This window comes from Mesoplodon mirus (assembly GCF_964341445.2).
Source record: "Mesoplodon mirus genome assembly, chromosome: 14".
In the NCBI taxonomy this organism is placed as follows: Eukaryota; Metazoa; Chordata; class Mammalia; order Artiodactyla; family Ziphiidae; genus Mesoplodon; species Mesoplodon mirus.
The window spans coordinates 12,587,001-12,614,857 of record NC_138990.1 but is presented as its reverse complement, the minus strand read 5'-3'; the positions used below and the strand labels follow the sequence as shown (position 1 = coordinate 12,614,857).

Below are 27,857 nucleotides of genomic sequence, written 5' to 3'. Positions count from 1 at the left end.
TGTTCTGGGACTGTAGTCAATTAAAAAAAAAATCTCTCTCTAACCCAAATTCTGCCTCCTGGATCTTGCTTTATTCATTTTGCTTTATGCAAACTATCCATGGGTCTTTAGCCAGGGGCCTAAGCAGAGCCAGGACACAGGTATACATGGCAAGCACTCAGCCTGGCCCTCAGGTTCTCCTGCACTCACATGGCCTGGGCATTGGGACATGGAGACTGGCCCTGCCCTGGGTGGTGCTGCAGGATCTGTGGGAGGCTGTGGCTGTGGCCACACTGGCGTGCTGGTGGGAGGGATGCTCACTGATCCATAGGGCCAGTCCTGAGCTTTTCTCTCAGCCTTCTTTATATTCAAGAAATTCTGGAACTTATAGTTCAAGTATGCACATTTTCCAAATGCTTTTCACTGGGTGTGTCTATTTTATGTACTCTTTGAATTTAATCAGTACAAAGTTTCTTTAAACTTGAAATGAAAATTCCCATTCTATTTATTTAGTGCCTCCATGCACTTGCCCACTATTCTAGGTCTCTGGCTTCATGAAGTATACATTCTAATAACAGAGCCAGACAAACACATAAAAGTGAGGAAAAGAAGCAAACAACTACAAAATGTGATAAGTGCTACGAAGGAACCATACAAGGTACTAAAGCAGAGGACACTTGGTGTGATTTCATTTAGATATAGTGGGGGTATTTCATCCCTTTTGAGGCGGTGGAATTTAAGTTTGGGCCTAAAAGATAAGAAGGAGACAGACATAAGACAATTTGGTAGAAGTGGAGGGGCAGAAATGCATCTCACACAGGTAGAATAGCACATGTGAAGGCCCTGGCAGGGTATTCTTTTGGGCACCCACCTAAATATTTCCCATTTCCTGCCTTCGCTTAGGACATAGAAAGCTGGAAAGGGAGTTGCTCCCACCCTAACAACAAGAAAAAGTCAGATAATCCACAAAATCATAACTTTTCTTGAACTTATTAGAGAGCTGAGGTTGAAGGGCAACTAACTGGACTGAAATCTAAGAAAAGACAGCCACTTTCAGGGAGAGGCAGGGGCCCAGCACTGGCTTCCTTAGGATAGAGCATGGGAGGAAGATGAGACTATCATATACCTGATCAGAAGATTTTAGCTAAAATTCTTAACAAATTGCTGTGGCCAATTGTAGGTTAGTGTGAGTGTATAGGACCCATGAGAACCACAACTAAGAAAAATCCACACCTGTTCACAGGCTTTTTCCAGGACCTCACCTGGTGCTCATGACAAAGATTTGGGACAGGGCAGGAGGTTGGGACTGTCTCCCTTATGGAGCAGGCTTTGGGAAGAGGAGCAGCCATCACTGCAACAAAGGCACAAATCTCTGCCCACATCTGTCTCTTCATGGCACAAAAGCTCAAGTCACTGAAGGAAGGACAACAAATCCCGTCATCCCCAGGGCACAGGTCAAGACCACTGCAAGAGGAGAAAGAAAACAGTATACAGCCCTCTACCTCGGGGGAAGAAGCAGAAAACCATGCTGAATTCATACTGTTAAATGTCTCCTATTGCTGAAGGAAGAACAGGATCACTGAGAACCCCAATCCTGAGATCCAGGGACACCAGGCCTGCCTACAATTGAGGCTGAGTGAGAACAACAATGGACACTACCACCTCCTCTCCAGACCAGCAATCATCGAGTCACAAGTAACAAGTAGGCTACGGAGAGGCAAGAACATTGAGAGAGAACACCCCTGAGGTGCACACTCACAAGGAAAGCCTCAAGCTGACAGTGGAACAGGAACATTGATGAAAACCCTCTGGTAACCCAGACCCCGCACTGAACACAAAGTAATGCTAGAACATTTGAATCCAGTGGTTCCCCAAGGATGACTGTAACAATGCCACCCAAACTCAGCTCAACTCCTGACTATATTGACTCACAGCCCCACCTCCCACCACACACACACACACTAAAGGCCTAGAAGAAGAGGTGGGCCCATTTTCAGGCATACATAGTACTCATTTAGTCTCTACCAGTCTACACGTAATGTCAAGTTTTCAATGGAAAATTACAAGACACACAAAGAAGAAGAAGGATCTGCTGTCAAGAGACAAAGCAATCAAAAAACCCAAACTCAGATATGAACCACATGTTGAAACCATCAGATAGGAAGTTAAAAATAACTATGATTTCTACATTAGTGACTTCAGTGGAAAAAGTAGACAAAATGCATGAACAGATGGTGAGTTTTAGCAGAGAGACAAAAACTATGAGAAATAATCAAACAGAGATGCTAAAAATAAGGAAAACGTGGTAACAGATTGAAGAATGCTTTGACAGGCTCATCAGCAGACTGGACACAGCTGAAGAAAGAATCAGTGGAACTGAAGGTAGGTTGATAGAAATTAACCAAACTAAAATGCACAAGAAGTCAGGTGACAGGTGTGGGTAAGAAATGAAGTTGAATTTAATAGCTAAGAAGCAGGTAGAGTTTCCTCATGAATGTCTGCAATGTTGCTCTCAGCCTGTGACCTGAGTCATGGTCCTGTGCATATCTGTGCCAGTGTCCACCTTTGGGATTAGCACTTACCCGGAGACTGGCAGCTTCTGCAGCCCTCACAGTCTTAGAGGCAGTACGGAGGAGCTGCTGTGCATTTTCCACCAGGAGCTCTTCAGAGGACTTGCTTCTTGCCAAGGAGGCCTTTACTCTTGGGAGTTGACAGGAGGAAAGCAGTTAACATTATACCAGGTAAGAGGCGTAATCTCAAATAAACAAATACCAGATGGTTTTACAATGTGAGCCTCTTCCAGAAAGCTGGGATGCCTTTGTAGGGACTATTCAGAGAAAGCAAGTTCTTAAGGTATAATTTAACATTTTAACATAAAATTTATATTTTGATACTAAGAAAGTATGACTCATATAGTATCTATAAATTAACAAGAAGTATGTTTTTAAAAAATTTTTTATTGAAGTATAGTTGATGCACAATATTATGTTACATGTGTACGATATTGATTTACAATTTTTAAAGTTTATACTCCATTTATAGTTATTATAAAATATTGGCTATATTCCCCATGTTGCACAATATATCCTTGCAGCTCATTTTATACATGATAGTTTGTACCTCTTAATCCCCTACCTTTATATTGCCTCTCCCCACTACCCTCTCCCCACTGATAACCATTATTTTGTTCTGTATATCCGTGAGTCTGCTAAGAAGTATTTTTAATGAAAATAACTGAAGAGAACTAGCAGAATAAATGCCAACATCCATACATAATGAAAGGGAACAAGAAATTTTGTCTAGAATTGCATTCAGGACTTAAAGTAAAAGTTCTAATCAAAGATCAGACTGCTGTTTCTTAATTGAATCTCAATGATACTTGCTTTAAACTGAGTGTAACTGAATTTAGTGAGACAAGTTGTTTTTCACCAATGAAAATGAAAATGCTATACATAAAATAGATAAACAACAAGGACCTACTGTATAACACAGGGAACTATGTTCAATATCTTGTGATAACCTATAGTGGAAAAGAATATGAAAAAGAATAGATAGATAGGACTTCCCTGGTGGCACAGTGGTTAAGAATCCGCCTGCCAATGCAGGGGACACACGTTCAATCCCTGGTCTGGGAAGATCCTACATGCTGCGGAGCAACTAAGCCTGTGCACCACAACTACTGAGCCTGTGCTCTAAGCCTGCGTGCCACAACTACTGAAGCCTGCACACTTAGAGCCCATGCTCCGCAAAAAGAGCAGCCACTGCAATGAGAAGCCCGCGCACCGCAACAAAGAGTAGCCCCCGCTCGTCGCAACTAGAGAAAGCCCATGTGCAGCAACGAAGACCCAAAGCAGCCAAAAATAAATAAACTGATTGAAAAAAAAGAACAGATAGATAGATTGATTGATTTAGATAAAACTGAATCACTTTGCTGTACACCTGAAACTAACACAACATTGTAAATCAACTATACTTCAATAAAAATTAAAATTAAAAAGAAAATGAAGATGCTGTGAAACTTAAGTGACTAACTTTGGTAAAATCTCAGGACTTCCAGATCCTTTAGAGGACTGAGAGCTTGATAAATGTACCTGTATTAATCATGCATTTTTATTTTCTGTGTTTCTGATGCACTATCTTAGGGCCATCTGATGTTGGAAAGACTGCCCCTCCCAGGGTTAGCCAATTCTTAGAGTAAACCACTTGCCTGCAAGTGCACTTATACATGCAAACCAACCAATCCAAAGTTCACACCCCCAACCTTCTCCTTTATAGCGCTCTTATACTCTGGGCCACTATTCCCCTGCCCTAATCACCCCAGGGCCAGGTGCCGGACAGCCAGAGATAATCTCTATACTCCAGAGCCCAAATTCAAATTAACCAATCCTAAACCTGTTTAGCCTACTTCCCCTGACTTGTCCATTCCTTCCCACAAGAACACAGTAAAGGATTTGTCCATGCTTTCCCCTCAGTCCTTCTGCTTTTTGACTGACCCTGGTGCTTCCCTATGTGGTCCTACCGACATGACTTCTGTTTCTAAGGGTCCGTGAGGGATTGTCTTCCTTGTTTTCTTCCTTCTTCCTTGTCATGTCCATGTTTGCATGTCCTACTATACCTGATTTAAACAAATCCGGAGTACCCTTACAACAATACCCATATTTGAAATGCTAAAATTAATTACAGTTCCTGTATCTTAAGTAGAAAAAATTTGGTAGCTAATTGTGAGATGATTTTGTGCCTGAAATATTATTTCCTAGAGAACAGTAACCAGGCTTTATGTTTAGTTTTAAAACAATTTATATACCCTGGTCTTGGCGATGTTATTTTTATGCCTCACAATAATTGATAATAGTCTTAACTACCAAGCTTTCCCATAATATATTACTAATAAACGTTTGTTACTGATGAATATGCCACTGCAGGTATTAAGGGACTTGGGTGGAAATGAAACCATCCTTTACTTCTATTCCGGTGTTCTATATTATCAACGTGAAAACCGTTATATGGAGACAATGACCAAAAAACTGCTCAACTCCAGAATTTGGGCACATTAAATGAATTAATCTTAACATAAGCCTTGTGCTGGCATAGTTTTTCTTAGGCAAATGACATTTAAGGTGCTTTCACTTTGCAATTAGTGTACTTTTAGAGGTAACCAGCTTGTTTGTTAGATATGATTCGTATAAAAACAAACAGAGAGCTAATGGTGAAAATGTAAACATGATTGTAAAGTAGAGATCAATCAGTCATCTGTGCTTGTATATTAACCCTGAAGTGTTGTGAGCCCAGCAGCACCACTGGAGTCACTGTTATGAAGGGAGGAGGGACCGATGTTGAAGGAGAGCCTAAGTTCTGATGTATTTGATTCTTAATCCTTATGGGGACTTAAGGACTCCGTGCTTCCACTGTGGGGGGCACAGGGTCGATTCCTGGTCGGGGAACTAAGATCCCCCCTGCCACGCAACGCCGCCAAAGAAATAGAAAAAAATTTTTTTAAATCCTTATGGTTACTTTTCCTCACACCTACTCAGGAACTAGTTTTCCATGTTAAATATTTTTTCTTTCTTAAGTATATTATCAGATATGTTTGCGATACAGTGAGAAATGACAGTAGCCTAAATGTGTTTTTTGTGCTCTGTAATTATACTGTGTATTTTTAACATTTGATATTCCCCAAATAAATGTAGATTCTTGGAGGATAAAAAACATTAAAAGGAGTATACAAAAGAAGGAATTATATTCCCCCCTCCAAGCCCTCCCTTTGGGTCTCGAGGAAGAAGACAGCAACTTCCCTTCAAAGCCATTTCCTACCTGGAGATGATGCGGAGCTGGCTGCTCATTGTCTGAATCTGCTCTACCATATACAGAAGCTCCTGGGAACATCTTTGGTCTACACAGTTCTTAGCAATGATGCGGATAAGTCTGGCGAAGTTTTGTCCGGAAGTCGCAATTTTCCTGGCAGAGGTAATGAGCTGTTCTTTGGTCTATACCAAAAGAAATGAAAGAGTTGGAAGTAGGTGAACAACGCCTCCGCAAGTTTTCCCTAAGAAATCGGTGGCAAATGGTAAACATCCCAAACTTGCTTGGTACAACTTATTTCAGCCCCAGAATGAACATATTTTAGCTTGGTCTAAAACTGTGATGTCCTGAACCTCCTCCAGAGGCTTCAAGACCAGACACTCCAGGTTAGCAAGAAGCTTATTCTCTTTAAAACCACAGAATGAGGTGGTCCAGGCCCATCTGTCCGTGGGGACTGCTGAAGGGAAGGTGGCCCAGCCTCCTGGTCTTGGGCTAGATTTTCTGCACAGGAGCTGTGGCCTGCAGTGGCTCAGAGAGAGTTTTCAGCAGCCCGGAGGCAGAGATAAGGTCCCTAAGAAGGGCCAGGTATGAGGAACGTGCAGGATGAAGGAGGTCTTGGCTTGACCAAAGGGTCAAAGGCCTATAGCCACATGTAGAGCTTCCCAGTTGGGAACTGATAATTAATGGGTTGGTGACAGAAGCCTTTTCCTAACCAGGTCTGAAAAGGCTTCAGAGAACAAGGAAAGGAGACCGGCCTGGCTTTTGTTGTGGTCAGGGAATGGGGCCAGGGTGGGAGTTTCCACTCAACAGTCAGGGCTTGTGTGGTTTGAACTTCCCACTAGCACCAAAGGAGACCGTGCCTGGACCTTTTTGTTGGCTTGCCCAGATGTGGAGCACGAGGGGAAGAAGGAGGAGTGGGTGGGGCTTGAAAGCTGTCAGCAAACATTAACAATGGAATCAGACTCATATTATTGTACCTGCCCTGTTGAGGGGCCCCTAAATTCCATGAGGATGGACATTAACTTAATGGACAGAACTTACTTTTGTCTGCCCCATTCTTTTTGTAATGGCCAGCCCTGGTGGGGAGCCACTTCCGGCTCCCTCTCCTGCATGTATCATGCTGTCTCAGCTTCTCCAGTAAGGAAGAAAACAATCCTAATAAACCTATGTTAGAGGCTTAGTTTATTAGAGGTATTTGCAATTCCAGATAAGAAAGGAGTGGGTACAGATGTGTCCAATGCCTAATTCAAGCAACTGCAAGCTCCACAGCAGACCAGTCTGAGAAACCTCGCTTTCAAATGGGAGAGCCTTTTTGAAACACAGAACTCAAGCAGCCAGCCCTAAATTAGTCAAATCTGTGCCAGGTCATTTGACACTATGTTGCTCCTTCTTTTTAAAAAACTGACGTTGCGGGCTTCCCTGGTGGCGCAGTGGTTGAGAGTCCGCCTGCCGATGCAGGGGACGCGGGTTCGTGCCCTGGTCCGGGAAGATCCCACATGCCGCGGAGCCTGCGCATCCGGAGCCTGTGCTCCGCAACGGGAGAGGCCCGCGTACCACAAAAAAAAAGAAAAAAAGACTGACGTTGCAACCCCAAACCAAGCCCCATCCCAAACATCCAAGGCAGCACACTTCTTTATGATGTCCCAGGAGAATACATGAGTCCTCACACCCTCGAGCATTTGTTTTTGTTTTATGATATGCCACCCCAGTTAGCAAATGAGTCCGAAAATATGTACTTCACTTCTCTTTGGATAAGGCTTGGGTTTAGGCAAGCTCTGCATCTGTCAGCTCTCTCCCTGTACCAAATGTGGGTTTGATTACCTGATTTCAGAATTACTGGTCTTTAGGATAAGAATGAAAAGGAATACTAAAGAAATAGGAGAGAGGAGGGTGAGAGAACCCCTCTTTTTTCCTGTGGGTATTTTATTTTGTACACATTACTGCGGCAGTTTCCCTGACCTAGATAATGACGTGAGGAATGGCTATTGTTCTCTGCTGGCACACAGACAGTGCTGATGAGGTTGTGATGCTGGAAAGTCTTTAGTAAGAACATCTCCATGTGTGAAGGGGGAGGGCTCAACTGAGTAGGTCAAGCTGGAATATTCCAGAACTCATAACCTGGGTCTCAAAGGTGCCAGAGAAAACTCAAACCACATGAGAATAATCTTTTGTAGACCTCTGCCAGGAAAGGAGGTGCGTACCTTTTCTGCCTCTCCAAGGGAAACCTTCATCCAATCTCCCCATCTTCCTCCCTGCTTCCTCCAATTCTGCCCCCAGCCTCAGGGCTGAAGAGTTGCTAATACAGTTGACTCAAGATTACTGCTCTGCCCCCGTGCCTGTGCTGCCTGTTACCCGCGCCCCCCAACCAGCCATTTTAAACTCTTTTCTCTGTTTGACTCAAGAGCACCAGGGACTTTGGTTGTTAAAATCTGATTGGTATTAAGGTCGAGATTTGGAGGATTCGGGGGGAAGTTCTGCATAGTCACTCCATTTTACCAGGCACTAGCCTCACTGTTAAAAATCACCATTTGCTTTTCCTTTTGTCATTTCCCTGTAGCGCACATTCCCCCAGGGAACTGCACGGGCTGGAGGATTTGCACATTCCTGGGCCCTCAGCCACATGGCGCCATCGGCACCCAAGTCCTATATAAATTAGAATATCTGAGATGTTTGGAAGGAAAACGGAAGTCAGCAAGAAGTGGTAACTGCTCCCACTTTTGACCTAATGACCTTGGGGTAACTGTTCCAATGAGAAACTAACTGAAGTGGACATGGGTTGGGAGAAAGAAGAGGCCAATGAAACGCCTGAGTCTTGGGTGTGGTAGGGCTGCTGGGCAGGGCTTTGCAGTCACCTAGTCTGGAGGTGCCCTGACATCCAAGCTTCTCTCTGGGCCCCGCTCCTCTACCGCGTGTGGCCCAGCCACGGGTTTGGGGGCCATGAGTACCCAGCAGACCTACACTAGAAGGCATTTTCTAAATGGCTCTTGGTGCCATTCGATCTCTTCCTTCTGGTCCCCACACTCAGTAAATGGACTTCTTTTATTTTTTTCAATGTTGATGTGTGTGTGGACGGTAAATGATGCTTAACTACATTGAATCAAGGAGATGGCTAAAGAGAATCAGAACAGGTGACCTGTGGTTGAAGTTGCCCCCCATCCCAAAGCCAGTGGAAAGTAGCCCCCATCCTCTCCAGGCTGTGCTGGCCCTGAATGGCCATCCTTCAGGAGCTTGCAGCCCTGTAACCTCTCTTTTGGGGAATTTTTAAAGATGTAGATGGCTCCCTTCAGTTCATCCTCTGGGATAGGAATGGGTCTTGATTTTACTAAACTGCAGCTTCCGGCAAATTATCTTCCCTGACGGACTAAGACAAAGCCTTAGTAACGAGCCCACAGGAGGAGGGAAGAGAAAAATGAAGTGAGCTCTATGATACGCCCAGATGGAGACAGAAGACAGCACAGAAAAATGCTACGTGCCCGATGGCCCCTGCTCGTGGTCCCTCTGTCCTGGGTGCTGCCTGGCTGTCCTGGCTCCTGCAGGGCAGCAGCTGGGAGACCCGTTTCCCCCCGTGGTGCCCAATCCTCCCACCACCCACTGAAGGTCAAGTACCAAGATGCATCCTCTCCTCCTCAGACTCTGAGCCATCAGGAACACCTCCTTGGCCATCTCCTGGATAACCTGGGTGATTCTGTTCACGCTGCCATCCTCTGGGAGGGGCAGATCCACCTCAGTGTGCGGCCAGGCTGGACAGCCGGGGGAGCTGCCAGGGGTGCCACTATGCTGGTGCTGTAAGAAGGAGACAGGGTGGAACTGATGAAATTCAAGATGCTCAGATCTTTTAACTGCAGTGGGGATGTTAATGGCGTCACCATTTTTAAAAGAAGAGTGGGAATCAAGAGGGTTTCCTGATCCCCACATGCCAGCAGCTCTTGACAATCTCCTCCAAATACCTAGGAAAAAAGTGAGAAGAGGAAACAATGAATCCCTATTGCTCTGTGCTCCTTTCACCCAAAATTTGCATAAACTGCAACCGGGCAGACTCAGATCCCCCATATAGTTAAAATATCACATTTTCTTTCCTTTGGTGAATTTTCAGGGCTTACCTGGGAGAATCTCTAGCTCCTTGAAGAAATTCGGGAATCCTTGAATGTCTCTACTTTGGGACAGTTTCATATCAATTATTCCATGTGAAAGGACTTTACAGTTCCGGTGTGAATAATTATTTTCCCGCATTAACTTGCTTATTATTTTCTAGTGAGAAAAACAGCAGCTTCTGCCAACCAGAAGTGGGCGAGGCCATGTTATTCTTTTTTGGACCCTAAGTGGGGCCTCCCCTAAGCCTTTTCCAGACTCTGGAATCGAGACCAGGTGTACTGCCCTTGAAGGTAAACCCAATAACAAAGTGTCAAGAGTGGCCTTGATCTTCTCTCGGCCTCACGCACCAGATCCTGAGCTCCTGGGGGTAGGGTCTGTGCCCTGGGTGCAGGTGGGAAGGAGAACATGGGTGGGAGGAACCTCTGGGCCTTCCTACACCCTGACTTCTCCCCCAAGACCCCAGTGTAGCATACTGATGTCTCAGAGGGGTCATAACGTAGCTGTTGGAAAAGTATGAGTGTGATAGCAAATTCTATCTAAATTGGCAGATATAAGTTCATGATCCTGTTTGGTCTGAGGCTATATAGGTAGCAAATATTTCACCAGGAGAGGAATGGAAATCAAAGGATAACTGCTCCAGGCATGTGTCCCTTCCACCCCCGCCTCGTTGGCCACTTTGTCCAGTCTTTGTCATGCTGCACTCACTGCCGAGCACACAGGAAGGGTGCTGAGCTAAAGATGTGAAATCAGGAGACCAATGATCCAAGGAAGAGGTTGGATGAATCGCATCATTTGGCTGTAGCTGTAGAGCTCAGGTGGGTGTTTAAGCGAGCGGTTGCCATGTGACAGACAAGGGGACGTAGGTGAGTCTGGGACCAGGAGACCGTGGAGGCTGGGATCTAAGTGACCTGCCCTGGGGTGTGGGTGCTCCACATCGTGGTGCTCGGACCCAAGCTTGGCCCAGGAGCAAGCAGAGGCAACAGCTGCCAAGCATGTGGGGAAAGCCCTGATCATTTGGGTTTGACTCAGAAGTTGTCCAGATGCTGGGAACAGCAACCAGCCAGGTGGGTGGCTGGAGGTGGCACAGGGCATCCATAGTGAAGGCTTAACTGCAGGCTGTTTTCCTCTCCAACCATAAAGTATTCACTTCTACACTGGGAGCACATCTGAGCACAGGTATGCGCCCACCAGGCTCACAGCCACTTGCAAACCAATTTCACTTCAGAGCTCTTATTGCCTGCAATGTCCTTCCTCTCTTCTCTGGCAAATACAAATCCCAAACTGCCTTTGAAGCTCAACTCAAGACCACCCTCCTCTCAGGAGACATCTAGAATATCTGCTCTATCCCTCCCATTACCATTTTGCCCCAAATTTGAACCCCTTCTGCCCTTCTAGGCTGTCTTTAGCATCCCAGCAAGCAATCTAAATCACTTACCATGCACCTGCGATGCCCCAGACACGGTGCTTGTCCTGAAGGATCTAAAGATGAGTAAGATGAAGTCCTTGACCTTTAGCGTCTGAGAGTTTAGACTTTCTGTGCTAGTGCACATTGAGAAGTCACCTGGCTTTGTTTGTATTACATCTTCAATTAAATAATGCCACACCTTCTGAAAACTGTTTGTTGGCCTCGTTTTAGACAGGTTGGGATGCCCCGACTGCTGGGAGGGGCAAGTCGGAGCCTTTTCTGGAGAAGGACCAACACACGGAGGGCCAGGAGGCTGCCCAGATGGGGCCCGGGATTATGTGACATGAAGAGAAAGGTGAGGACTCAACTGAGACTAAGACTCAACCGTAGTGACTAAAAACCAGGGTGAAAATGGCAAATATGGGATTTGGTGGGCCTTGAGCCAAGGGATAGGCTACTAGGAAATATTCTTTTCAACTCATGCCTCGTATTCAACTGTCAGGGACCTTCAGCATCCAAAGCTAGCAGTGTCTCCAGGCTCTTCAGTAATGAAGGAGGCTAGGACTCTGTTGGAGAGCCCATAACTGGAATAAAGAATTTCCAGATCGTGACTTACAAGTGCCCAAAAGATGCACCTTCCCAAGCCATGCCCTCCCTCAGGGGCTCACAGTTTGAGGTGCTGTTCTGGGCTGCGTGGAGGGTGTCTCCACCCCCCAGGAGCCCCAGGGAGTGGGACAGTGGAGCAGACACACACCATAGATGGTGATTCTCCCTTCTCCAATTGCCCTCCCACCCGGGGGTAGCCCAGCAGGACCACTGTCCCTACTGTGCCCTTCTATGCGCTGGAATTATGTGTATGAAGGAGAATGCTTCCCTGGGGTAGGAACCTTGGAATGTGAGGCCTTGCTCTTCACCCAGAGAAAAGCAGACTGCAGCAGGAGAGGTGACACCCCTTCGTGGACAGAAGGGGTGACGGGGGCTGAATGAGCCTGCTCTTCTCACCATTCTGGGTGCCGGCTGACCTGGGCGGTCAGTTCTCTGAAATGCTCGTGTTGGGAGGCTTTGCTGAGAAGGGGACTGTGTCAGCTGAACTGAGAGAAACAGAATGTGTTGTCAGTGAAGTCAGCGGCATTAAGTATGTGTCAGAAAGGCCCTGTGGAAAAACAGATCAGGGGGAGCTGGCAGGATGTCTGAACTCATGAGACCAGGAGCCACGGAGCAGGAGAGATGAGAAGACAGCGGGAGTCTGAGCAAAGAGGGCTTAGGCTGCAGGAGCAAGGGAACCGTGCCTGCCAGGCTCCCAGCGAATCTGGGAACAGGGCCTTTCTCATGGTAATGACATTTTAATGAGAAAAATGAAGTAAAGAGTAATGGGGTGGAGAAACACATGGTCTGGTCCACTTTATCTTGGGAGAAAGCCCAGGGAAAGGTTTTTGGGGGAGTCTGGACAGCCAAGCATAAGGTCACGAAGGGGACAGATAAGGTTATGCACAAAATGCTGGGCTGAGCACATCTACCTGGGAACTTCTTGGGCCGTCACTGCCAACCTATTATATCTCCCACGGTTGATGTTAAGTAAATCAAACGTTTGGGCTCCACAATCCCTGACATGGTCTGGTGCCCCAGAAGGAAACGACTATATGTGGAAGGTGTTCAACAGACCCAGAAGCCTTCCAATAAATCCTTCTTTTTGCCTACGAGGATTCAAGTTGGATTCCTGCCACTTGCAGACCAAAGAACCCCTGACTGGAGCAGGGAGGTAACATCGTGGAGGTCAAGGTGGCATGAAGTAGCCGGATGCACAGGAGGAGTGCTGTGGGTCACAGCAAGGGGAACCCCCTCCGGATGGGGCCATGGGAAAAACTTCATGGAAGTCAATCATTACAGGCCCTACCACAGGGCACTAATTATGTTCCAGGCAAGTGCAAGTATTTTCCATGGATGCTTTCATCAACCCTCTGCCAGGAAATTATCAATGTTCCCATTTTCTAGACTAGGATCTTAAAGTCCAAAATAGCTAAGAAACTTCTCTGAGATCTCAGAACTTGTAAATGGTAGAGGCAGGCACAGTGCAGGCAGTGTGGTTCCTGACCTTGGATTCTCAAAGGGTGCCCTGTGCTGCCTGACAGCTGTGAATTACACACGTGGGCACCAAGAGAGCTTTTTCTGGAACTTGACAGAGGGCTTTGGTGACTAGAGAGAAGGCTGAGGTGGGGGAGAAGGAGAGATGCTGACTTTCCTACCATGCCCAGGTCTGCGACGGTCCCGGTGATGCCTGGATCAGCAGTGCAGGTCCCCACTGAGCTCCCTGCGGTGTCTCTTGGAGCAGCACCCTGAGAATCTACACTGCTGGCTTCAGCGGCTCCTGATGCACCCTCCCCACAGTGGAGCTGGGGCTGGGTGGGGTCCTCTTCATCACTGGGCTTCAAGCACTGGGCCAGGAGTCTCCAAGCCTTGGTGTGACCACCTTTCCAGGTCTGGAGCTGGGCCACAGCATGGTGGGCCTTGGCTGCCCACTCCTGCTGAAGCCAGTCCTCTGGGCATTCTCGGAGCACAGGGACCCGCTGGGCTACCTCCTTCGTGAGGACGAGAATGCTCTCCAGAGCCATGAGAAGGTCTTCCTGGCAGGGCCCAGACTCCTGACCTCCAGCCACAATTCCCTGCACAGCTTGGATACCAGACACCATTCTTTCCAGAGAGCCTTCTGGCCGGGTCTGGGGGTCTTTGCAGACAGAGAGCCTTGGGCCGAAGGCACCTTGGAGGACATGTTCATAGTCTGCATTGATGCTGCTGAGGTGGCCAGTCAGGGCCTTGGCTTGAAGGGTGAGCTCCAAGCAGAGAAGTTCAAAGCGGGTGGACAGGCTGGGAGATGGTTTGGGGAAGGAGGCCAGGATCTGTGCCACATCCAGCAGAGCATCTGTGAGCACATGAACCTCCCTGCACAGAAAGGAGATCTCAGCCTTTACCTGCTCATCCCCACACAGAAGACAAGACAGCCTAGCAGCCTCTTGGAGCCTTTGAGAAACATCTGCTGCCTGAGCCAACCCTTCCTGCAGCCCCTGCTGGTCCTTCACAGCCTGTCGTAGTGGCAGTAGGAACAGGCCTTGTCTCCCGCTGAGCCTCTCCAGGCACTGGAGCAGGTCTTGCACAGCCACTGACCATAGAAGGCACCCATCCTCAATGCTCTCCTCCCACGACCTGGGGGCTTGGAAACCATCAGAGGCCAGAACTTTGTCCAAAAGCTGTTTGGCATGGGTCTCCGCCTCCTCCAATCTGCCTTGCACTTGTAAATGTGCTTCTGGATGCCCAGCTGAGTCAGAATCCTTCTTACCCGAATCCATGGGTCCACTTTTGACTGCTAGTTGAACCATTGAGGCTAAGTTCTGCTGAAGCTCCATGAACACTGTCATGTTCTCTTGAAGATCAGCTGCTGGGTTGTTGCAAAACAGCTGTTGACACAGAGAATACCAGTCACCAGCTATGGCTACCAAACTTTGCCTGGTTTTCCTGGTCTTCCCAGACAGCTGGAGAGCCACTTCCAGGAGCCTATCAGTCCTAGCAGTTGTGCAATGTTCTATCTCCCTGGCTAGGTCAATAATAGAAGGTGCCAGTGATGGGATTTCTTGGAGTCCAGTCATCCTCTCTGACCCCAGTGGTCCCTCTCCAGCCAGGGCCTCCTGAGCTGCCTCCACAGCTGCATCCTGGTCCTGCAGGATGGTGTGAGCTGAGGTCACTCCCTGGTGGCTCAGGCTGTCTACAGCAAGCATGGGTTTGCCGATGGCAGGGAGTGGAGAGCCCACCTTCTGTAGACCGGTGTCAAGAATCAAGGGGCAAAAAAGATGATCCCTAGGTGGATAGGAGGTGCCTTGGTCGCTTTTCCCCAACCCAGGCTCCCTTTGGTGTTTCAGTGCAGGAGCTGTGCAATTCTGGAGGCTGGAGAGAATGGAATAAGACCGTCTCTCAGCCATGTCAAACCTCTGGACTTGGTCCCGAAGGGGACTGAGGATATCTGGGTGGTTAGTTCCATCCAGCCCCTCTCGGATGCTCTGAGCTGAAGAGATCACATGTTTCGCCAAGGTTAATAGTGCATCTGTGTCCTGAGAGCCGTGCCCACCTGAACAGTGCTCCCCAGTTGCACCCAGGACCCGGGAGGATTGCTCCAGCTGCTGGATCAAGACTCTCAGGCCATTCCGGAAAATAGGATCTCGATCTTGGTCCACATACCTGCTCATCACCTGCACTACGTGTGTCCCTCGACCCTGTAAATATGCCACAAGTGGAGAAAACTCGCTGGAATCTCCACTCCTCAAAGCCCATGTAAAAAAGTCCAAGTGCTTGGTCATTTCCTGAATGGACACACTCAGGAACTCGGGAATATCGAGAACATCATCAAAACATGCTAATAAGCCTTCAGATGCCCTGGCCCACTCCTGAAGCAGAGCCTGCAGGGCAGCAGGGCTCCAGTCCAGACCAGACCCTTGGGGGCTTTGTGCAAAAAGCTGTTGCACTCTGACCACAAGCCCCCAAAGGCCTGCCATGGTGGCCTCCATGTCTTTGCCAGTTTGCTGTCGTGGGCAGCAAACCAAGACCAAGTGAGCCACTCTGAACATCCGGTTGGCCTGGTCGTGGAAAGCAGCGAGGAGAAGCTGGAGGCTCTCAGGCAAGGCCTCGCCATCGCACCGGGAGGAGACTGAGGGAGTAGCCAAGGCGGCCCGGACCAGTCTTTGAAGAGGGCTTTGCGTGTCGGTGAACGTGTCCAGGATCTGGCGCAGCAGCCCGGTGCGGACCCCCTGGGAGAGGTCCTCAGTCGCGGCCCACAGCGCTGCGCACTCCTCCCCCGGCTCCTGGCTGTTCCCGCCCGTCCCCGGAGGCCCGTCAATCGGGTCCAGGCGCCGGACGCCGGCGCTCCGCAGCTCCAGCAGCCGGCGGCAACGGGCCACTAGGCGCAGGCGCTCGGGCGGCGGGGAGCAGGCGGCCAGGCGCATGCAGTGCCAGACCACGGCCGCCAGCGGCGCGTCCAGCCCGCCGCGCAGCCGCTTGGGTCCGGGCGCCGCCAGCAGCTCCCGCAGCTGCCGCAGGCTCCGAGGGAGCGCGCCGTGCGCGGCGCGGGCCGCTGGGGCGGCGCCGGGCTCCAGGCGCCCTAGGAGCTCGCCCAGGGTCTTCCTGGCCAGAGCGAAGACGTGGCGCCGGGAGGCGGCCAGCCGCGGGTCGCGAGGACGCCGGAGGTGGCCGCGGGCGGCCACAAGCAGCGCGGGGACGCAGCCCCGCAGCAGGCGGCTGGCGCGGCCCAAGCGCTCCTCGGACCCGCGCGCGGTCAGGCCGCCCAGGCTCTGCAGCGCCACCGCCAGGTCGGCGAAGGGGCCGCGCAGCGAGGCCGCGTCGCCCGCCGCTTCCAGCGCGTCCAGGCAAGTCAGGCACCAGCCCGCCGCTCGCACCATCTTCCTCGCCGTCGCCGCGTCTTCCAGCAGCAGGACCTGTTTGGGCAATCGGGGGAAGAGAAGCTGGAAAATGCCTACACGTTTCTGGAGCCGAAGCGAGAGCAACGGCAGCTGCTTTTCCCCCATTGTGCAAATAAAGGTCCTCCAAAAGACTAAAGAGAATCTGAGATAATAACAGTAATACTAATGATGACGATGTCACCTAAGAGTGACGTTTAAAGAAAACATTTGGCTTAACTGAAAATGTAAGCCCTTCTAAATTGAGCTACATTTAATGTGGGGTCTAATCTGGCTTTGAAGAGCCCTTCTCTTCACATTACAGGAGGAGCAGTCAACCGTCCACGCGGTAACCAACACATCACGAACGAAAGAGTGTTTAGGAAGCACTTACTGTTTGCATGAGGATGATGGGGGCTGGCGAGATGGCCTGTCCAAGAAGTGCCTCTAAGAAATCTTTCCTGGTCTGACTCTGTCGCTCCCTGACTGCTCTGTTCATCCCCTTCAACAGAGCTGGTACCCAGCCACTTCCACGAGCCTGCCGTTCTTCCCCTCTCCTCCTCCCATCAGCAGGTGCCAAAGCCCTCTGGCTGTGCCTCTCTCATTTCCCCATTTCAATCTTTCTTTAATGAGGATCTGCTAAATTACAACTACACCCCCTCCCAATAACCCACAGTATTAAAGTTTAAATGATGAACATTATTAATATATTAATATTTGATAATAGTTGAGGCATATAACATTGTAACAGGGAGCGATGTAGCGAGCTAAAAGAGTTGTGACAGATGGTGGAATGTCAGGATGGAGAATGGGGAGTATTTGGAGGCTGAGGGGGTTATCCTGGCCCCTGAGATCCTCCCAGGTGTAAGGCAATGCAGCAAGTTAGCCAAATAGGCTGAGAGTTGCCCAGGTTTTGGTAGCTTCTCCCCAGGTAGCTCCTGGCCATGGGTAGGGTGGGAAATGCATCCCTTATCATTACGGTCTGGTGGCCAAGTGTGGGGATCAGGGGTTGCACGTGGGTTTAAGAACAGAGACTCAGTACGTCTACCCAGCTCCCTATGGCAGCTTCCACAATGAGCATTTATTAAATTGGTAATGAACTCTGCGATCTTGGCGTAAACTTGGGCAGGTTTCTCTCTCTGGGGTGGGCATCCCTTGTGGGAATGACATGCCCCGTCCATGCTTCCCAGCAATGAGCTCTCTGTGCAGACCAACGGGCCAGCCAGCTCTGACATCAGCCTCACCTTCGTGGTGTCTACCAGGATGTGCTGAGCTGTGGTCACTAGCTCCTCCTGGTGGCTCTGACATTCCGGCTGAAGATGGAGCTTCTGAGCTACCAGCGTGATATTCCTTGAAGACAGGATCAGAGACTCCGCGGCAACCCCCATTTCCTCCTGGAGCCACACTTCCTCAGAGTCTCCCGCCAACCTGGACAGACATGTTCTTCGCTCAGCATTTACCAACACTCCATGAACGTAATGTTACAAAAAAGAAACATCCCAGTGAGGAAACTGTGACGCATAGCAGTTACAGAGCACGATGAAGCCATTAACGTGGTGACGTAGGTCTGTATGTAAGGTGACAGGAGCCTCTCCAAGATGTGATATTGGGTGAATAAAACCATACTACAGAGCAGTGTGTATGGCGAGATTTAATTTGTTTTCAATTAAGTGTAGATCTACATCGAGAGCCATTTATCGAGAAGGATAATCATCAAACTGTGGTTCTATCTTGGTGTCTTAAAATATGCTTTGTTCCTTTTTGAATTGCTCTCATTCTCTCTGCAATGAACACATATAATTACTACAGAAAACAATAAGCCTCTTTTTCCAAGGAAGAACTCTCTAGAATCTCATTGCAATCCATGTTATCAGGAGGAGATGTTTTGTGTAACAAAAATCAGTTACCGTGAACACAGATGTCCACAGCAGCTGTTTTGTTCATGTGATTGCAAACATTTCTTTTTCAATAATAATCCCTAACCACACAAAACAAAACAAGAAAAGTCCCACCCCCTCCTGCCTGATCATATAATGGTTATTCTTTGCAAATGAGGCTGAGCTCTGTGCCTTTGGACTTGCAGGCTGGGAGGACACAGGAGTGCCAGCTTGAGTGATCTCAGAGAAGCTCCTCTCAGCTTTTGGTCCCTTACCTAATGGCAGCTGATTTCAATGCCCCTCATTCTTTCCTGCCCCAAACAATCCAGCTACCCTCATGTAAAATATCCCGAGTTCCCAGTGTGCAGAATCACACCAACCCAAAAAACCCAGCACAGCAAAACGTCGAAACACTGGGGGAAAGGAATATTGGAGAGAATATGTGACAGCTTTTGTCTTCCCTTATTTTACTTTTGACTCCTTGCGGAGAATTTGCACATCAGCTGCTCAGCCCATAAATTTGACACTCAGGCCGCTCAGCCCATAAATATGACTGTGCCACATCCTGGCAGCTGTTCAGTTGCAGAGCTGGGGCCCTCACACACTTGCTAACTTCCTGGGCTTTCTCATGGGAGAGAAACATAGCAGTCAAGAATCAGGGTTGTATATGTGAAATGAGGTTGTGGAGTCCAGTCTTAAGGCAATTAATAGCTGTGCTCAAATATATGACCTTGAGTACCAGCTACTTCACACAGAATAGAAACTCTGCAGTGATCTGCCCAAATGAATCTTCTCATGACCTGCTGACCTTTTCCCAACTCTCCTCCCTCTTCCTGAGGCCTTTGGGACATTTTTCAATCCTTTCTCCCCTCACTCTCTTCCCTACTTTTAGATTCGGCTGAGGTAGTTTAGTGTTTTGAATTTGAAGACTCAGTTAGAATTTCCCTTAGCATTGCATCTCTTTTTCAAGAATTTTGATTCTTAACCATTCCAAGATGCAGTACTATTATCCTTTACAAAGTTCTGTTCTTCTTCATCTTCCCTTATCTTGAGGTCTTTGGTTTCTGTTTGTGTTGTTTATCAGTATTTTTCTGGGTTTTCTTGATTTCTTGAGTTGGGGTACATGGTGATATGGTCACTAAATCCTTGCTTATCTGCATTCATATACTTCCTGTTTCAGGTTAATGATGAGGTGTCTGGATAGAGCATTCTTAATCGCAGGCCTTTCCTCTTCGCAGCCCATAGACTTGTTACCAGCATCTTCTGCCCTCCAGAGTTACAGGTGAGAAATATGAAGCCAGTCTATTTGATGCCAGTCTAATTGACCTTCTTTTATAAGTAATTTGTTTTTCTTTTGTCTGGAAGCACCAAGAGTTCAGGAATTATGCCAACATATGCTTTATATATATCTTTCCTCCGCAATCTCACCCAGAACCCAGGGAGCAGTTTTTATGTACAGATTTGGGTCATTAACTGGCTCAGAGAAATTTTCTTCTATTATTTGTTTAATTATTGCCTCTCCTCAATCTCTTCATGTTTCTCCTTCTAGAAGCCCCATTAGCTGAAAATTGGGTCTCCTGGATCTGTCCTTCAATTCTACTCTATTTTACATGTGTGATTTCTTATCTTTCTGCTTTTGCTCTTTGGCCAAATTATATTGATAAATTGCTCTTTCAGATCAATAATTGAGTCATAATAGTAAATATTCTTGGGACTTCCCTGGTGGTCCAGTGGTAAAGAATCCGCCTTCCAATGCAAGGGACGTGGGTTTGATCCCTGGTCGGCGAACTAAGATCCCTCATGCCACGGGCAACTGATCTCGAGTACCGCAAACTACAGAGCCCACGCAACACAACTAGAGAGAAGCCCACGTGCTACAACAAAGAGCCCACATGCTGCAATGAAAAATCCCTCATGCCTCAACGAAGATCCCATGTGCCGCAAGTAAGACCTGATGCAGCCAAAAATAATGAATAAATAAATAAATAAAATAGTAAATATTCTCAAACTTTTGCTTCAAGCCATGAGAGTATCAGACCAACCTTCCCACCAAGAACACTGGTAAAAGATGGATGAAATATTTTTTAAAACCCAGATACTTTAAGGTGCTAGAGATCAACCAAGGCAGCCAAGATTTATTCCCAAGTAACGCAGGCCAAGAGGCACAAAAGCCATGTACAAAGTAGCAGCTATGCCAAGACTTCAGTAGTCTCATGGTACTGAGAAAATAAAAATTAGAGTTTGGGTCTCATCAATGTGAAGGAAACCTGATGAGTATCCCAGGATTTCAGCTGAGACCCCAAAGGCTACACCTTAGAAGTAAAAATGGGAAATAGACATCTCCTAACAAAGACTGAAACTAGTCTTGAAGCATCTCAAGGTTTTGATTGGAGAAGAGTGACCTCTCCCTACTTTACCTGCCCATCAGAATAAAATTAAATTCTCTCTGGAAGGAGACAATACTACAATTTTTATACATTATGTATTGTATTCAGGTTTTTTTTTAATTAGCCCACATGAAAAGATAAAGGTAGCATCTCAAATTATTTTGGTAAAGATAGACTTTATAATAAATAGTGCTGGGGGAGTTCCCTGGTGGTCTAGTGGTTAGGAATCGGCACTTTCACTGCCGCGGCCCGGATTCAATCCCTGGTCAAAACACTGAGATCCCACAAGCTGCGTGACCAAAAAAATAATAAATACATATATAAATAGTGCTGGGACAACTGAGTAGACATCTGGAAAAATATAAAGTGAGATTCCTATCTTAAGCCATACACAAGACTGAACTCTGAGTAGATTAGGCAATCTGAATATAAAATCAAAACTATACAAGTACTAGAAGAAAATGTGAGTGAATTCTTCTTTAATCTTGGTGTGAGAAAACCTTTGTAACTATGACTCAAAACCAAAAGGCAATAAAAGAATAGGTTGATAAATTTAACTACATAAAATTTTTAAATTTCCATGGCAAAAAAAAAACACACCTAAAATATCAAAAGACATACAGTAAGCTGGGAAAAGATTTTTGCAATATATATGACAGACAAAGTTACTAACCTTAATGTATAATATATTCAATGTTTATAAACCTAATGATATAACTCTGCACCATACACTTTGCTTTTATCACTTAGTAGTGTATGTGTTTTGGATTAATAACATAACCTAACATACACTACAAAGGGCTAATAACCTAATTATATTTCAATAGATCCAACATGTAATATATAATATGTTTCAACCCAGAAATCTCACTACAAAGAATCTACCACCTCCAACAATATGAAAGTACATATGCACAAGGTTATTTACTGCAGCATTGTTTATAATTTCAAATATTGGAAACAACCTAAATGTGCATTCATACAACAGTGGTTGAATAAATTATGGTGCATTCATACACATAATGGAGTTATACAACTCCATATAAAAAAGTAAGGAAAATTTCTATGAAATGATATGTGTGATCTCCATGATATATTAAGTAAAATAATCAAAGTGCACAACAATATCTGTAACATACCCTTCATGTAAGAAAGAAGATATTAAAAAATACACATGTCAAAATTAACCAGAATGTGGGGAAATCCCAAAATAAAATATGAAGTAACAAATGAACCTAACTAATCACTGAAGTTGTCAGAATTCTAAGATCGCCCGCAAGGCTCTCATCCCCTGGTATACACACCCTGTGTAATGGCCTCCCCTTGAGTGTGGGTGGGACCTGTGAATAGGATGGGATGGCAGCCTGTGATTATGTTATATTATAGGAAAAAGGGGTTTGTTGATATAATTAAGGCCCCTAGTCATTGGCTTGAGTTAATCAAAGGAGGATTATCTTGGGCTGGCTTGACCAAAGCAGATGAGCCATTAAAAGGGCGAGTGGGTCCTTCTTGAAGAGACAGGTTTGAAGCAGCAGAGACACTCTCCTGTTAGCCTTGAAGAAGCAAATTGCCACATTGCGGAAAAGGCCATATCTCAGGGCCTCAGTTCTTCAATCCCAGAGGACTGAATACTGCCAGCAGCCAGTGAGCTTGGAAGGGGACCTGAGCCTCAGATGAGATTGGGGCCCACCTGACACCTGGGCCATCTGGCTCACCCAGCCAGATGAGACCCACAGCAGCAGACCAGCTACCCCAGGCCCAGACTCCTGACCCACAGACACTGTGAGATGATAAATGGGTGTTGTTTTCAGCAGCTAAACTGGTGGTAATTTGTAACGCAGCAGTAGAAAACGAATATGATTTCAAATGAATAACACTGAAGGGGATGGGGAAGAAAAAAACTAACCTAAGTAACTCTAGAGAACAATATTTTTCCAGGAGAGGGTCAGGATAAAAACGGTAAGACCTACATAAAAATGCTTCCCTCTAGTAATCTGTTTCTCATATGGTTACAGGTTAAATTTGCTATTCCTTCACGTGTATAGGGCTGAAAATAAGTGGATATATTGTGGGTAATGAGTACCAGGATTCTCATTTTTGGAGAAAGAAGCTGCAAATAAGGAAAGGAGAAGATAAGAAAGAACCTTGTGAGGTTGGATTGGACTTGGAGATATGAATATGCGATTATATATATATATATATGCATTCAGAGACATAGAAATAAATAGTCAATGTATGTGTGCCCATGGATTAGGATACATACATATATTTCTTAGCTCTGTCTGCTGAGAGGCCCGAGGAGCAATGACACACCAGTAGTAATGAGTATATTTAAAGCCCAGATCTTGGTTTCTAAATGCTCTTATCCTTCAGTAAAGGAAACCACAGTTCTTTGGGGGAAGAAGTTAATTCCAGGGCTCAGGCTGGAAAAATACAAGATGAGTCTGAAAAATAAGTGGGTGCTTTAAAAAAATGGAGACATGTTCAAAAGGACACAAGAGCTGATTGGAAGGAACTCCTGATGACCAAAACTGGATTGAATTAAACAGTAAAATAATGACAGTATTGGATTATAAGCCATAGAACGAAATAAATATCCAGTATAAATCATTGAATATATACATATAATTGAATACATAAATGAGGGAGAAAGGATATTATTTCTGCACAGAAGAATTCCAGTTTACATACGTAGAAGAAATGAGAGAAATTTTAAAAATTATTAGGCAAACATCATAGTAACAATTCTTACAGGCAAGATACACTAATGGATAAATGGATGAAAGTTTGAAGAGAAACAGAACAGTTACAGAAATTACTCCAAGACACTTATGAATTACAAAAGGAAAAATAGTGGAGAAATCTGTCGGTTAGTTAGCAACTCAACTAAATGATAAAGTTTAAAATCACTAGTAATAAGATAGATCAACCTCATGATAGAATGCATAAAGAAGGCCACATCACTTCTGTGATATTCTTGCCAAAAAATGCATAACCTCAATCTAATCTAATCATGACAAAACAATCTGACAAACCCAAATTAATAGATATGAAAGTACTAAATAACTGACTGCAAAATAACTGACCAAGACTAATCACAGTATCAGGGTCATAGAAGACAAAGAATGAAGAACTGCCACAGATTGGAAAATCTTAAGGAGAGACCACTAAATGCAATGTGGAACCCTGAATTCGATCCTGGAACAGAAAAAGAACATTAGGAGGAAAACTGGCGATGTTTGAATGAGGTTTACAGTATAGTTAATAGTATTGTATCAATGTTAATTTCCTGGTTTTGAAAATTGCACTATGGATATATAAGTTGTTAACATTAGGGAAAATGAAGTGATGTGTGTACCTGAACTGTATTATTTTTTAACAGCTTTCTTGCGGTAGAAGTGACATACACATATTTAGTATAAATTTTAATAAGCTTGACACGTATTCGCCCATCAAAGCATCACCACAAGATAGTGAACACCTATCCAACACCTCTGAAACTTTCCTAATGCCCTTTGTGCTCCCTCGTTCCTGACTTACAGCCTGGGCCCCCCAGCCCACCTATCCCTGGCTTTCTGTCACCATAGATCAGCTTGCATTATCTAAAGTTCTGTGTAAATGAAAAAAATGTGCTCTTTTGTGTCTGAGTTCTTTCATGCAGCATCATTCTTTCTGAGATCCATCCATGTCATTTGTAGTTCATTCCTTCATACTGCTGGATAGTATTCCATTGTATGCTTATACCACAGATTGTTTATTCATTTGTCAGTTGATGGATATTTGGGTTGTTTTTAGCTTTTGGCTATTACAAAGAAAGCTGCTGTGAGCATTGGTGTATAACACTTTGTGTGCACATATGCTGTCATTTCTCTTGAATAAATACCTAGGGGTAGAAGGCATATGTTTACTTTTAAAGAAACTGCCAAAATGTTTTCCCAAGTAGTTGTACCATGTTGCATTCTCATCAGCAGTGTGAGAGGTCCAGTTCCTCCACATCCTCACCACACTTGGATTGTCTTTTAAAATTTAGTCATTGCAATAACATGTGCAAGGCTATCTTTTTTTAAATTAATTAATTTATTTATTTATGGCTGCGTTGGGTCTTCGTTGTGCGTAGGCTTTCTCTAGTTGCGGTGAGCGGGGGCTACTCTTCGTTGCGGTGTGCGGGCTTCTCGTTGCAGTGGCCTCTCCCGTTGCGGAGCACGGGCTCTAGGCACACGGGCTTCAGTAGTTGTGGCACACAGGCTCAGTAGTTGTGGCTCACGGGCTCTAGAGTGCAAGCTCAGTAGTTGTGGCACACAGGCTTAGTTGCTCTGCGGCATGTGGGATCCTCCCAGACCAGGGCTCAAACGTGTCCCCTGCATTGGCCGGCAGACTCTTAACCACTGCGCCACCAGGGAAGCCCTGTAATACTATCTGGTGGTTTTCATTTGTATTTCCCTAATGGCTAATAATGTTTTATCTTCATGAAAAGTTTTTCATATGCCTACTTACCATCTGCATAGCTCCTTTGGTAAAGTATCAATTCAAATATTTTGACCATTTTTATTAAGTTGTTTGTTTCCCATTACTGAGATTTGGTGGTTCTTTACGTATTTTTGATACAAGTTCTTTATCAGATAGATGCTTTGTAAATATTTTCTCCCAGTCTCCGGCTTCTTTTCATTCTCTTAGTAGTAGCTTCTTTTCATTCTCTTCTTTTGAAGAGCAAAAGTTTTTTATTTTTTGAAAAAGTCTAATTTGTTCTTTTATGGATCATGCATTTGGCATTATGTCTAAGAAATCTGTTCTTAATCCAAGATCTCAAAGATTTTTTTCCCTATGGTTCCTTCTAGAACTTTTATAGATTTAGGATTTATATTTAGGTCTGTGATCCATTTTGAGTTAATTTTTGTATATAATCTAATATAGTATGTATCAGAGTTCATTTTTTTGGTATATGAATATCCAGTTATTCCAGCACTATTTGTTGAAAGACTAAGCATCCTCCACCAATTTGCCTTTATACCTTTGTAAAAAACCAATACTGGGCTTCCCCGGTGGCGCAGTGGTTGAGAGTCCACCTGCCAATGCAGGGGACGTGGGTTCGTGCCCTGGTCCAGGAGGATCCCACATGCCGCGGAGCGGCTGGGCCCGTGAGCCATGGCCGCTGAGCCTGTGCGTCCGGAGCCTGTGCTCCGCAATAGGAGAGGCCACAGCAGTGAGAGGCCCGCGTACCGCAAAAAAAAAAAAAAAAAAAAAATCAATACTAATTTATATTAGAGCCTAAAAAGTCAAGGATTCATGTTGTACTGAACGAATTCATGCATAGTGTACAACATTAAAAGGATAATATAAAAATGCATAACTGCATAATAGAAGAGACATCATACAGAATATTTATTGGACCACAGTATAATTATGCTAGAAATCAGAAAGGTAACTAGAAAATCTCCAACTGTGTGGTCCAGGAGAGACTGAAGTTGGAAGTGGAGGGCAGAGAAGGTGTGTTAAACCGTCTTCCCCAGGGCTGCTCTGATGCTCATGCTGACTGTGCAGCCACAGCCCCAAAGGCACGATTCACCCAGACTCTGAAGTGAGTGGTACCCTGTGGGATGTGCAACCCAGGGACCCTTCCCTGTTTACCAACCAGTATGATCATATATATGAATGGTAAACACGTAAACATATATACAGGCATATCCATGGATAGATATGCTTTATATGAATTTTTAAAATGAAAATGGAGAGGTAGGGTAGAAAAAAGGATGGGAAGAAGGAGTGGGAAGGAGAGAGAGAAAGCAAAAATATCTGGAATCAATATATACCAAATGTTCACAGTGGTTACCTATGGGCTGTAGACTTATGGGTAATTCTTTTCTTCCTCATCTCATTCATATTTTCTAAATGTTCATCGTATGATACATTTTTAAGCAAAAGGGAACATATGCTGTGTTGGCCTCTTCTTGTGGGGTCTTCCCTGTAGCCCCGTCCTGATGCCAGTGCTGGTCTGCTGATGTGGCAAGTTCCTTCTGGCCTCCTGAGAGCTTACACAGCAGAGAGAAACACTGGAACTTGCCAGCCAGAGAGAAACACTTAGCACGTTGTGTACAGATTGCCTCCATTTGCCCTCTCCTGAGAACTGCTGGAGGAGCTGTCCTGAAAGCCAAGGGAACCAAACCCAAGTCAGAATATGAATTATTTGCAGTGTCACTCGGATTTGATGGGCTGGACCACATCCCACGATCATGAGCACAGATAATTCTCTTTATAAATAATTTACTTGCCTGGAACAGACGATACAGTCAATGCATTTATAATGAAGCAGACAAAAAGGATATTTAACTTCTCCCAAAGTTTTGTGTGCCCTTTTTTGTGTGTGATTACAAAATGCATTGCATTAAAAACTTAGAATGTACAAAAGAGCATTAAATTAGTATAAAATCACTCTATTCTCAAACTCCTAAGTAAATTATTGTAAAAATTTTGGCAAGTTTCTTTCCATGAATTTTTTTTTCCTTTCACATCACTGGGGTCACACCATGTACAGTGCCTCTGGCTGCATATCTTGTGTGTGTGTATTAAAATATACATAACATAAAACTTACCATCGTACCCATTTTTAAGTGCACAGCTATTGTGGCATTAAGTACATTCACATTGTTGTGCAACTATCACCACCATCCATCTCCAGAACTTTTTTCAACATCTCAAATTGAAACTTTTTTTTAAAGATTTAATTTTATTTATTTTTGGCTGCATTGGGTCTTTGTTGCTGCGCGCCGGCTTTCTCTAGTTGCGGCGAATGGGGGCTACTCTTCGTTGTGAGTGGGCTTCTCATTGTGGTGGCTTCTCTTGTTGCGGAGCACGAGGTCTAGGCACGTGGGCTTCAGTAGTTGCAGCA

The 27,857-nt window shown here is 45.6% G+C and overlaps 1 protein-coding gene across 1 annotated transcript in view; it reads right to left on the bottom strand.

Annotated features, from left to right (window-relative positions):
- The window catches only part of LOC309815933 (uncharacterized protein), a gene marked incomplete at both ends in the record, with an annotated part of 36,914 nt that overhangs the window by 661 nt on the left and 8,396 nt on the right, over positions 1-27,857 (bottom strand). The window contains 5 exons of the mRNA XM_082643006.1: positions 2,562-2,679; positions 5,791-5,963; positions 9,385-9,561; positions 13,519-16,749; positions 17,955-18,138. Coding sequence (XP_082499132.1) covers positions 2,562-2,679; positions 5,791-5,963; positions 9,385-9,561; positions 13,519-16,749; positions 17,955-18,138 — 3,883 coding nt within the window. The remainder of the gene's footprint in view (positions 1-2,561; positions 2,680-5,790; positions 5,964-9,384; positions 9,562-13,518; positions 16,750-17,954; positions 18,139-27,857) is intronic.